The sequence below is a fragment of the Alligator sinensis genome, unplaced genomic scaffold, assembly GCF_000455745.1.
Source record: "Alligator sinensis unplaced genomic scaffold, ASM45574v1 scaffold338_1, whole genome shotgun sequence".
Classification (NCBI taxonomy): domain Eukaryota; kingdom Metazoa; phylum Chordata; order Crocodylia; family Alligatoridae; genus Alligator; species Alligator sinensis.
The window spans coordinates 329,864-340,884 of NW_005842719.1; the positions used below are offsets into that span (position 1 = coordinate 329,864).

At 45.9% G+C, this 11,021-nt stretch overlaps 1 protein-coding gene across 1 annotated transcript in view; it reads right to left on the reverse strand.

Annotated features, from left to right (window-relative positions):
* SAMHD1 (SAM and HD domain containing deoxynucleoside triphosphate triphosphohydrolase 1) overlaps positions 1–11,021 on the reverse strand; it is a 106,338-nt gene that overhangs the window by 70,882 nt on the left and 24,435 nt on the right. The window contains exons 4-5 of the mRNA XM_025216270.1: positions 2,239–2,311; positions 783–943 (exon numbers count right to left, since the gene is read on the reverse strand). Of these exons, the coding sequence (XP_025072055.1) occupies positions 783–943; positions 2,239–2,311 (234 nt within the window). The remainder of the gene's footprint in view (positions 1–782; positions 944–2,238; positions 2,312–11,021) is intronic.

Here is an 11,021-nt window from a genome sequence, read left to right on the forward strand (position 1 = left end):
TGCGGGAGGCTATAAACAGCGGCACCGGGCTCCAGAGCCCAGGCATCAGCTCTGTACCTGCCCTGCTGTCTGCCCTGAGGTGCACACGCAGTCGCTGCCAGCATGGAGCTGATGCAGAGCTGTAGAACCAGGCGCAGCTGTTTGCAGCCTGTCCGCTGCTTGCTGCAGCTGCCCAGAGCCCAGGCTGGCTACAAACAGCTGTGCTAGGCTCTGGAGCCCAGTGACCACCTCTGTACCAGGAGCGGGGGAGAGACCAGGATTGCACTGCCTCAGGCCGCTCCCCCACCGCCTGCTCCAAGGCACATGTGAACGCACCAGTACAGAGCTGATGCCTGGGCTCTGGAGTCTGGCACAGCTGTTTGCAGCCTCCTGGCTGCAGCCGGCCCCGGCTCTGGATAGCTGCTGCCAGCCAGGAGCCCAGGCTGCTCCCAGCAGGCAGCTGGGATGCTGCAAGCCCTGCTGGGAGTAGCCTGGCAGCAGCTACCCAGAGCCGGGGCTGGCTGTGGCATGACGAGCAAAATGGCCTCACGTTGTCAACCTGTTTTAATGAGACAAGGGTGATATGTTGAAAAGCTCTGGCTTGAGTATTGATGAAGAACAGACAACAAAATCACTTCTATAGGATACAGACCAATTCAAAACTGCCAAAAATATTTGTAGAACTGTCCCTTGACATAAGTGGAGGCAAGACTGGTGCCTGCAGTCACTCCACACAGGCAGAAGAGGCAGACATAAATGAATAAAAATGGAAGAGATCTACATATAAATGAATACTGCCTTACCCCAGGGAATGTTCAAAGCGGTTATGCGACGCTCCTGGAAAAACAAAGTAAGTGCCACCCAGTTGCTTAATGTATCGCAGACGTTGAAACTGAGGCGTATCAATGATTCGAATGAGCAGAGGATGTATTTCAATATGACCATGAATAGGATCATTAAAAACCTAGAAGATTTCAAACAGTAATGAAGTTAAGGTTCAAACATGGCCAACAAAGGGCATGAAAAGAGTTAGTACCTCTCCTTGATAAAGGATACCTGGAAAGTTGTTAAAACTTTTTTTCCTTCTGGAAAATCAACATCTGAATTTTATAGTAAAAAACACAAGGAAGATGTCATGGCACCTGAAAGTTATGGCATTAAAAAGGTTAGATTTTAGCAGAGAGATAGTAAAGGATTTTAGTCAATCTGCTTAAAACCTTGCCATAAATGCAATGTTTGCCAGGGGCCTGTGTAAATTCTGGTAAATTCTGGTGCTTTGCTGCAAGAAAGAATTACAAAACAAAAACGTTTAATTATATGGATATTTAGGTAAAATAAACAAACAGTTCTGTTCCTGCATGTCCTTACCCTATGGTATTAAGGCACTCTACTGTTAAAGACTGGGGAAAAAAAGTGGGACTGGAGCACAGGCTAATATAATTTAGCCAACAAGGACAACAACAGCAGTGAACATGCAGCAGAACAAGTCTAGTGTTTGTTAGACCAGTGATTCTCAACCAGGGGTGTACAATATTAGCACATTTAGGTATGCAACTACCTACACATAATTCACAAAAACAACCCTCAGAGATTTCAAATAGAAATCCATTGTGTTAAAAGCATTGTGACCTGTTGTGGGCTTTCTGAGTTCTTTGTAACAGACAAATTTCTATTATTTTTCCATAGTCAAAAAATGAGTGAAAGTTAAGAGGTAGCATTTTCTGAGGGGTCAGAGGGCCTTGAGTCTCAGTGGTGAAAGGTGGGGCCACCAGATCCCTCTGGTCAATCAGAGGTGTGGGGAAGCCCACCATGCTCTGCCCATGAAATGGCTGCAGAGCCCCTCGCATTCTGCCTGTGAAATTGGCGAGTATCCACCTTGAATTTGTTAGGTCCATAGCTATCATTCAGTTAACACATGTTGAAAGTGCACATTTATTTTGCTATACAGACATCCCCTAAGCACACTTTGTAATACGGTAGCAAATAGGACCTGAAAAAGTTAAAAATGTTATTTCACTTACTGGAAAAGCTTCTGCTGCAAAATATTGCAAGTATAAAACTGGAACTCAGTATTCCTATATCTTCCTGTGCCTATTTTTAAATCACTTGAATATTGTCACCCCAACAATAAAAATCACAGGCTATTTGTTTCAGTGTAAATATTCAAAGGTTGTTTGCCCCACCATATTTGAGAAATTAAGAATACATAAAACCCTGAAAGTTTAGTACCTAACAACTGATCCAGAATATTGTATTTACCTTCATTTTTTCAGCATAATGTTGTCCCAATTTGTTCAGGCAAGCAAGCAATTTCAGTCTCAAGTCCTGGGGTCTGGATACATTAAAAAGATTTTAGACATTAGTCAAATTCATCGGATATTTTTTCCTTTACAACTTATAATGCATGTGGTATTATTTATGCAAATTCACATTTTTCTCAACTCTTATTGGCTATAGGGGCATTTGTTGTTCCTTCTTTAAGTAAGTGAGTACCTATATAACTATAAAAACTATTTGCAGACAATAAAGGTTATTAAATGAACTAGTTATGCAACTCAAAAGATAAGCACCAATACATAGTAACATCACTTACCACTTACCTCTCAAGAAACTCAACTTGATTACAAGCAGTTTTAGAAACTAAAATTTAATAGATGACACTCCAAATAAGGTTCTAACTGATGTCTGAAATGAAATCACACCTGAACCATATGCTTTACATTAAAGGCAACTCAAAAAGCAAGGTCAAAATTCTAAACAGGGAGTATTTCCAGGAATTTCTTCTGCAAACATCACTTATTTTTGTACAAAAAGAATTATATAGAAAATTCAATGCCTTAAAGGGTTACTGCGTAAAGCTGAAGACCAAATTCACTCTTACAAATCTTTTATACTTTAATGCAAGTTCAACACTATATTAGCTATTTTATTATATTTTTATATATATAATTACTAATTCCTGTTTAATATATCTTTAGTTAGTAAAGGTGTTTTGCTGCTGATCAAACTTTTCCTTAGGACAATAAGTATAAATTTAGAATAACAGAATGTGGCTTTAATTTATATGACTGTAAATAATGTACAATGACAATTTACAAAGTTTGCTTCCTTTCCTTTGCCAGTCACCCCATGCACTAAGTTCAGCTTTGTAGAAATTTTACATTGCGAAACAATATTCAGAAACACATAGTATATATATTATAAAATTCACCTGAGCAAGCACTTCTAGTCTGAACAACCTGATCAAAATTATTTACAACAACTGTCCTGTAATTCATAAATCAGTCTAGTATGACATATGCAGGCAAGGTTCTTTGAGTACATGATATCTTTTATTAGACCAACTGAGTAGTTGGGGAAAAGTTCTTAGCAAGCTTTTGAGCACAATCACCCTTCTTCAGGCATAGGGAGCCTCAGCTGTTCTGAGACTCCAAGGAAGTCCTCAGAGTCTTCAGAACAGCAGAGGCTTCCTATGCCTGAAGAAGAGTGAAAGCTAAGAAAGCTTGCTAAGAACTGTTTTCCAACTACTCAGTTGATCTAATAAAAGATATCACATCTACTCAAAGAACCTTGCCTAGTATGACATACAGCATACAATCTCCAGGCTGAAAGAAGGCTTCCTAAGGATTGACAGTTACCAGAACTCAAAATATGCAATGCTCATTAGATACAGCAGCATTTTCAAACCTTTTCCAGCCCAAGGCACACTTACATTAATAAAAAATTTCTATGGCACGCCTGTTAAGGTAGTATTCTCCATCCTTATACTTATGAGCTCATTGTAGCTCATTGCTGTGGCAAAATTCCACGGCACACCTGTTCATTTCTGATGGCACACCACTATGCCGCGGCACACGGGTCGGGAAACACTGAGCTACAGGAACATAGTGGTCTATGGTCTTCATAACTAATCATGACCCCTTATTTTCTCAGGGTCCCTTATACCCAGGGATCCTGGTTTTCCTTGATAAAAAATTGCTAATTCTCTGATTTTAAAAAAAACCACCCAAATTCTCCGATTAAAAACCCAAAATCTGTGATTAAAATAAAAGATGACTTTATATATATAGGGATCAGTTGAAGACAATGTTTTCTTGATATATTTACAATTTTACAGCAATTTGGAAGCCTACCAGTGCCTCAATGACTATAATAAAATAAAATCTAAATACCTATACATTTTGGTATTTGATTTTCGATTTTTTTTTCTTATCATGGAAAAATCAAAGCTCCCCCTGCCCCCTTCACTCACAGAACAAAGGTCCAGGCTCCTCACGCCCAAGCCATAGCCCCCTAGCCCTGCTGATGTCCTTCACTCCCCACCCACAGCCCCCCTGGCCCTAGTGGTACCCCTCACTCCCAACCCATAGGGCCCTGGCCCTGCTGGTACCCCTCACTCCTTCCCACAGGCCCCTGGCCCTGCTGGTGTCCCTCACCCCCCACCCACAGCCCCTCATCCCTGCTGATGCCCCTCACCCTCCACCTACAGCTCCCTGCCTCTCCAGCCCTGCTGGAGGAGGCCACCAGCTGCCAGGGCTATAGAGCCAGGGACCTGGGTCCACAGCCCCCATTCCCCCTCAGCAGCACCTGAGCCTCAGCTGCAACCTGCAGGTGGTAGCAGCCTGGTTGCACCAGCAAGCTCAGGTGAGGGGTGGAGCCAGCTCCCCACCACTGCACACACTGGGGGGGGTGGGGAATAGAAGGACACATGCACCTCAGATCAGGGCAGAGACAGGGGTGGGTACAAACAGCTTATGCAGGCTTCCTGCCCTGCTGGCCTCCTCCGGGGCCTCCACAGCCCAGCAGATGTGACCTGGTGCTGCAGAACAGAGTGCAGCTGTGCAGGGAAGCTCCTTGCTGCTGCATGCTCCATGCTGCCCTGGAGAGGCGTCTCCTGCCTGCACAGCAGCAGTGCAGGATTGTGCCCCTCGCTGCTGCCAGGTGGGCAGGAGATGTCTCGCCAGGGCAGCGCGGAGCTCACAGTGGCAAGGAGTTTACCTGTGCAGCCCCGTTCTGCCCTGCAGTGCTGGTTCACACCCGCCAGGCTGCGGAGACCCTGAGGGTGGGCAGCAGGGCACGAAGCAGGGCGGGAGGATCGAGCCCACAGCCATGCCTGCACACAGATCTGGGGGCACTGAGGTGCAAAGGAGCAGTACCTGTCCTAGATAGTTGCCTCAACCTACATTGGGCACAACAGCAACAAGACCAAGGGGGAAGTCTTTCAGGCAACTAAACAATTCCAGTTCTTTCAGCTTTTCCACAAGGATCTTGTTTTTTTCTGTTTAAAAAACCAATATTCTCTGATGGAGGACCCAAAATTCTCTGATTAAGTCTCCCAAAATCTATGTTTTTCCACAATTAAAATGAAACGCCACTATATATGTTGAACTATATATCGGTTGAACACAATGTCTTCTTGATTATATTTACAATTTTAAAGCAATTTGGAAGCCTACCAGGGCCTCAATCATTATACTAAAAAAATTCTAAATACCTACATATTTTGGCGGTTGATTTTGGCTTTTTATCATGGAAAATCAGAGTTCCCCCGGCTCCCTTCACTCATCAGGATGCAGGTCCAGCTGCAGCTGTTCCCTCCCCACCGCTGCTTTGTGGTACTGAGCAGCCCTGATAGGCTGGTGCCCTGCCACTGCCCATGCTGTTGCCCCTCACTCCTGACCCACAGCTCTCCAGGTTCCCCCAACTCCTGACCCATAGCCCCCAGCCCTGCCAGTACCCTTCACTCCTGACCCGTAGACCCCCCCAACCCTGCTAGTGCCCATCAACTCCTGACCTAGAGTGGGAGAATGTTAGAAATTGTGCGCAGAGAAGAGGGTTTCCTTCTCTAGCAACACAGGAAGCACAGCCTGCACCTTCAGGTGCCCACAACTTCCCCCATAGTAACTAAGCATGATCAATAAGCTTAACGGCAGACCTGTGCCTTATTTGATAAAATTGTTTAAAATTGTATTGTGATTGGAGCTTACCCCCGTAGGTTGAAGAAGAGTCATGCAATACTAGTAATTTTCCGCTAAAGCTTTGCGCATGCGAAAATCTCATGTAACCAGAGAATATAAATACGTGTGTGAAAGTGCAACCGGGGCCCCTCTGCCTTTCTAAGGTCGGGGGACCTTCGGCCGAATAAACTGGAAAGACCACACCCTCGTCTCCTGCTTATTTGAGTCTTAGCTGGGAAACGAGCCCCGCTGGGGTCAGGAGTATTCGCAGGTGTTCCCTTACCAGGTTGGGAGCTTAAGCAAATAATTTCTCCGACAAGAATCATTCCCCCTGACTTGAAAGCAATGCTCCTATTACTACAGCCCAGGATACGTAGGCCTTTTCTACAAGAAGAGCACGCTGTTAACTCACTTATAGTTCAATATAAGCCTCAAGTCATTTTCTGCAGTAATGAAATATAACCAGTTATTCCCCTGCTTGTTCAAGTCCGTGTGCAGGACTCTGCACTTGCTCTTACTGAATTTCATTCCATTTAAACTGGAAAAATAGTCCAACGTTATCAGACTCATTCTGAAACCTAGACCAACCTTAGAGGACGTCTGCAATTACATGTCATCTGGAAGTCTACTAACTGTGCACTTAATACCATCTTCCAAATCATTAATGAAGATATTAAACAATACCAAACCCACGACACAGGCCTGGAGAACCCCTTCTCAATACCTTTTCCTACTAGACATAGAGCCATTGATGATCTAACCAGTTATGTACCCACCTTACAATACTTTTATCTGGTCTTTGTTGCCATAGCTAAGTATTGAAGCAGTCATGGGAGATGGTATCAAAAAGCCTTGCTAAAAATTAAGCTTTATGACATCCATTCCCTCCACTCGTTATCCACAGAGCCACACTATATGTTACAGAGGGAAATAAAGTTGGTCAGGAATGACTTGCTCTTTTTCCATCAATGTTGGCTGTTCCCAATAACCTTGTTGTGCTCTGTGACAATTTGGTTAGGATGGGCCTTGCAGAGGGTACACACCTTACCCTATCTCTTTAGGTAACCTGACCTGGATACAATCCTGAAGGAGGGGGGAAACCTGCTCCCTCTGCCTATGTGACTGGCATCACATACCTGGGTGAGGGGCTTGGGCTCCCTGGTGGCCTAGAGACTGCCAGTCTGCCCAGCAACCAGTGATGCATTTCAAACTGGTTGGCTGGCAGCCAACAGGTACTGGCCTCTGTTGAACCAGGTAAATGAAGTCATAAGGGCTATATAAGTTAAGGACTGCGCAGGTGGAGGGGGCAGCAGCCATGAGGAAGATTCAGAGAGAGAAAAGAGCTGGACCATCTGAAACTTGGTCTCTCTCAAAACTTATGATCAAGGAACTACCTACCTCCAGAGGGAATCTCCACCTGCCTCTGGATGATGCTTGTGAGTAAGCTACCCGAGATCTAACTAGATATATAGCTTGCAGTAACTCAGATGTGTGATCAAAGGCTACTCCAGCCACCCTGTTTACTCTATGGGATTTCTCTGATACAACTCAACTCCGTAACCTAGTCCAACCCTACTCCTTGTAACCAATAAAGTTCTCCTTTGTACCTAGCATAGGAGACTTATTGGGAGTGGGTCTAGATTATGCCTTGGGGACCCCTTGGTTCAGCTAAGGGGGACCACTAGTGCTACCGAATGAGGGAAGCATCCCAAGTTCTTGTAGTGAGTCAAGTACACTTGAAGGCTACTAGGCCTGTGTTTCCCAGGGGGCATAGTACCAGAATCAAGCCCATCCCTGGGTGGTGGCAGCTCTACCCCCAGGCTAGTGGGTGTGCTCCAGGGAGGGGGGTCAGCCAGACATGAGGTGCCCCCAGGGAGGCACTCAGAGCCTGGAAAGTGGTTGGGTACAGTGAGGTGGGTGGCTCAGCACAGGAGCACCCCCTACTGGCTTGCCACAGTTGCATCTGTCAGAATTCATGACAGTTCCCTACAGTAGATGCATCAACCTGTAGCTGCCAGAGCCAAAACTGGCATCACAGGCCTTTTTGTAGTACACCTTCAGCACTATGGCCTTAGTGTGGCACTAGTGCTAATTGTACTTTTGTCCCCAAACTGGCATTTCTGACATGATGAATACAGTGATAAAAGTTATAATTAGGAGTGTTCCTCACTGGAACATTCACCTAGACAGACACACACACACACACACACACAGATCAATGTTCCAAATACACACGTGCGGCGGGCTCATACAAAGGCTTTGCTAAAGCAATGGCCAGAGTAGGCCTGATCAGTAAACCTGACTGAGGTATGAACTCCTTACATAAGCAAAACTTGGAATGTACTTAAAATATGGGCCAGATGTGTACTCCTGTCATAAGACGGGATAAGAAGATAGCTGTACAAGGTTTAGTGATCCAGTACCAGGATAAGCCTAGAATGAGAACACCCAAATCAGAATGCGGAACAAGCCTATGGCACAGTACAGCTCAAGTTATTTAAAATATTAATTGAACATAGTACATAATTTGTTTTGATCACTGTACAAAAGGCAAATCAGAAATTATGGGAACTTTGTATTAGCCTAGGTGAGCCTATGTGGTGTTGTGCCAATACCTTGTAAACATGCATAAACACCTTGTTTGTCAAATCACAAATGTGTTAGGGCCAAGCCTTGTAGACAATAAACCTGGCTAAGCCTTTGCAAACCAAACCAAATCTGTGGTCATTCTTTAGAACAAAACTGGTGTTGGGATTGCCTAGCCAAAGGTGTCAGGTGGAAAATTTTCCAGTGCTTTATTTTTCCATGGGAAATTTTCCATTTTTAAAAATTGTTTCATAAAATTCATTAGTAACAATGAATGGATGCTAATACAATATAGGCAAGCTTGTCAATTTCAAAGTTGTAATTCATGTTTTAAAGGTGGTTATCCCTAAAAAGTGTTCCTAAAAAGCGGGCTCCGTCCCCACTTGCTTCCCCCATCATTCTTAATGGGCAATTGGCTAGTAATAAACAATAACCAAAATAATAATAAATAACCAAAATCTGGCACTGGAGCTTGCTGACTGAAGATTATGGAACAGAAAAGAAAATTTAGCTTAGGAGATCTTGATGTCTGGATGCTCTTTTAACTCATGAAGTAGGCATGAATGAGTTCTACATAATTCTGAGTTCCATAAGCAAGGAAATATTTAAAACCATAGCAAAACTGAGGTTTTTGACCTCTAACATATTTTGAAGTAGCACTCAGCACTCATTCAGTAAAAGACATGGGTAAGGAAGTATCTAACATATTGTGATCAAAATACGTCACCATGGCTTACCAGGCTTAATAGTAAACAGGGTTATCAAGTTGCCTAGGGCCTTATAACAAGTTAGCAATAGAGACAGCAACTAAATCCATGACCACAAACACTAAATCTGTGCTTTACATACTTTATGTTTCTAACTTCTGCTGTATTTAGGGCTACATCCTATTTTACCTTTACATGTTCAAGTAGCACTTACATCATGTCCAAGTAGCACTATCTTGGCACTTGCACTCAGTTTTAATTCCATATATTATACTTGTCCTGCATTACCCTAATGAGCAGCTTTGTAGTCTGTACTATGGCTGCTTAAGTGCTGGAGGAACTGGCCTGGTTCATGTGTAATACTGTACCAGGTCTACCAGGTAGTGAGACCATGGAATTTGTGGTGCATGTCTCCCTGGGCTCCATGGTTCTCCTGCAATTTAACCCCAGATGCTCTGCTTCCAGCACAGAGCTGCTTGGGGCAAAACCAGTAGAGGTTTTGAGGGTAGGAAAGGGTAGAGGGCTGGGAGCAGTGCATTCTGGGAGAGTGGAGAACTGCAAATTAGGGTGCATCCACATATGCAGGCATGTGTGTGCTTACCGCAGCTCAAACAGCAACAGCACAAATTTGTGTCAGAGATTCATGCCTCAGCACACATGTCTGAACATGCACTTTGGTGCAGGGCAAATTGTGTCACTTGGGACAAACTGACCCTCCCCAGCTCCTCCCGGATCTTCAGCCAGGGGAAGCTAGAGGCTGTGCTGGTGCCAGCAATATAAAATGCTGCCCTGGAGAGCAGCTCAGGGCTACTTGCCCTCAGAAGCTTCTGAAGCCTGGCCAGTTGATATCTGAGGACATTACCCCTTGTGTCAGCTGGACTACTGAAGCAGCACTAACTCAGAGTGGCCCCTGCACTCCCTACCCACTGCAGCAGTCTGGCACTGGGGACTGATGCCTGACTGTGACCTGCTGCCACCTGCAACAGTAGCCACCCCCTTGGACCTGTGGCCCCATGGCTGCATGCCTGCCAGACCCAGAAAGGGAGAAAAAAAACTGCCTGGGCTGTGATATGGGCCCCTAAAAAATGTAGAAAATTAATATTTCTCTGCCCTTGGTGCCTGTCAAAAATGACAGGCACCAAGAGCAGTAGGACCCAGGTGAAACCCTGCGGGCTCCAACAACAGTGGGGCCCGCCCAGTCCCACCCCCCCAACTGAAAGCCCCCTACTGGGGCTTCTGGCCTGGGAGCAGTGGCTACCCTGCGCCAGAACCACAGGTAAGTGGGGAGTAGCGGGGGGAGAAAGGTCGGGGGGACCCTGGGCAGGGAAGGAGCTGTGGTGGGAAGTGGCCCCTTCCTTGCCCCGTGGCTGGCATCCTGCACTGCAGCTGCTCGCAGCCTGCATGGGGCTGCCTGTGCCTACTCCTGAGTGCCCCATGGGCTGCAAGCAGCTGCAGTAGGAAGCACCAGCCACGGGGCAGGGGAGGGGCCACTTTTCCCCTGCGCTCAGCTTTTCCCCAGGCTCCTTCCCTGCGTGGAGAAAAGCAGCCCCCTCGCCCGCCCACCCCATGGTCGGTGGTCCCTGCTGCAGCTGCTCTCAGCCTGCACGGGGTTGTCCGGAGCAGGCACAGGGAGCCCCAGGCAGGCTGCCAGCGGCTGCAGCATGGGGCACTGGGCATGGAGTGGGCGAGGGGCTGGTTCCCCACTCCCTGCGCTCAGCACCACCTTGTAACCCAGCCCCACAGCCAGGCTGGCAGCGGGGCCAGGATACAAGCTGGTGCTGAGTGCAGGGAA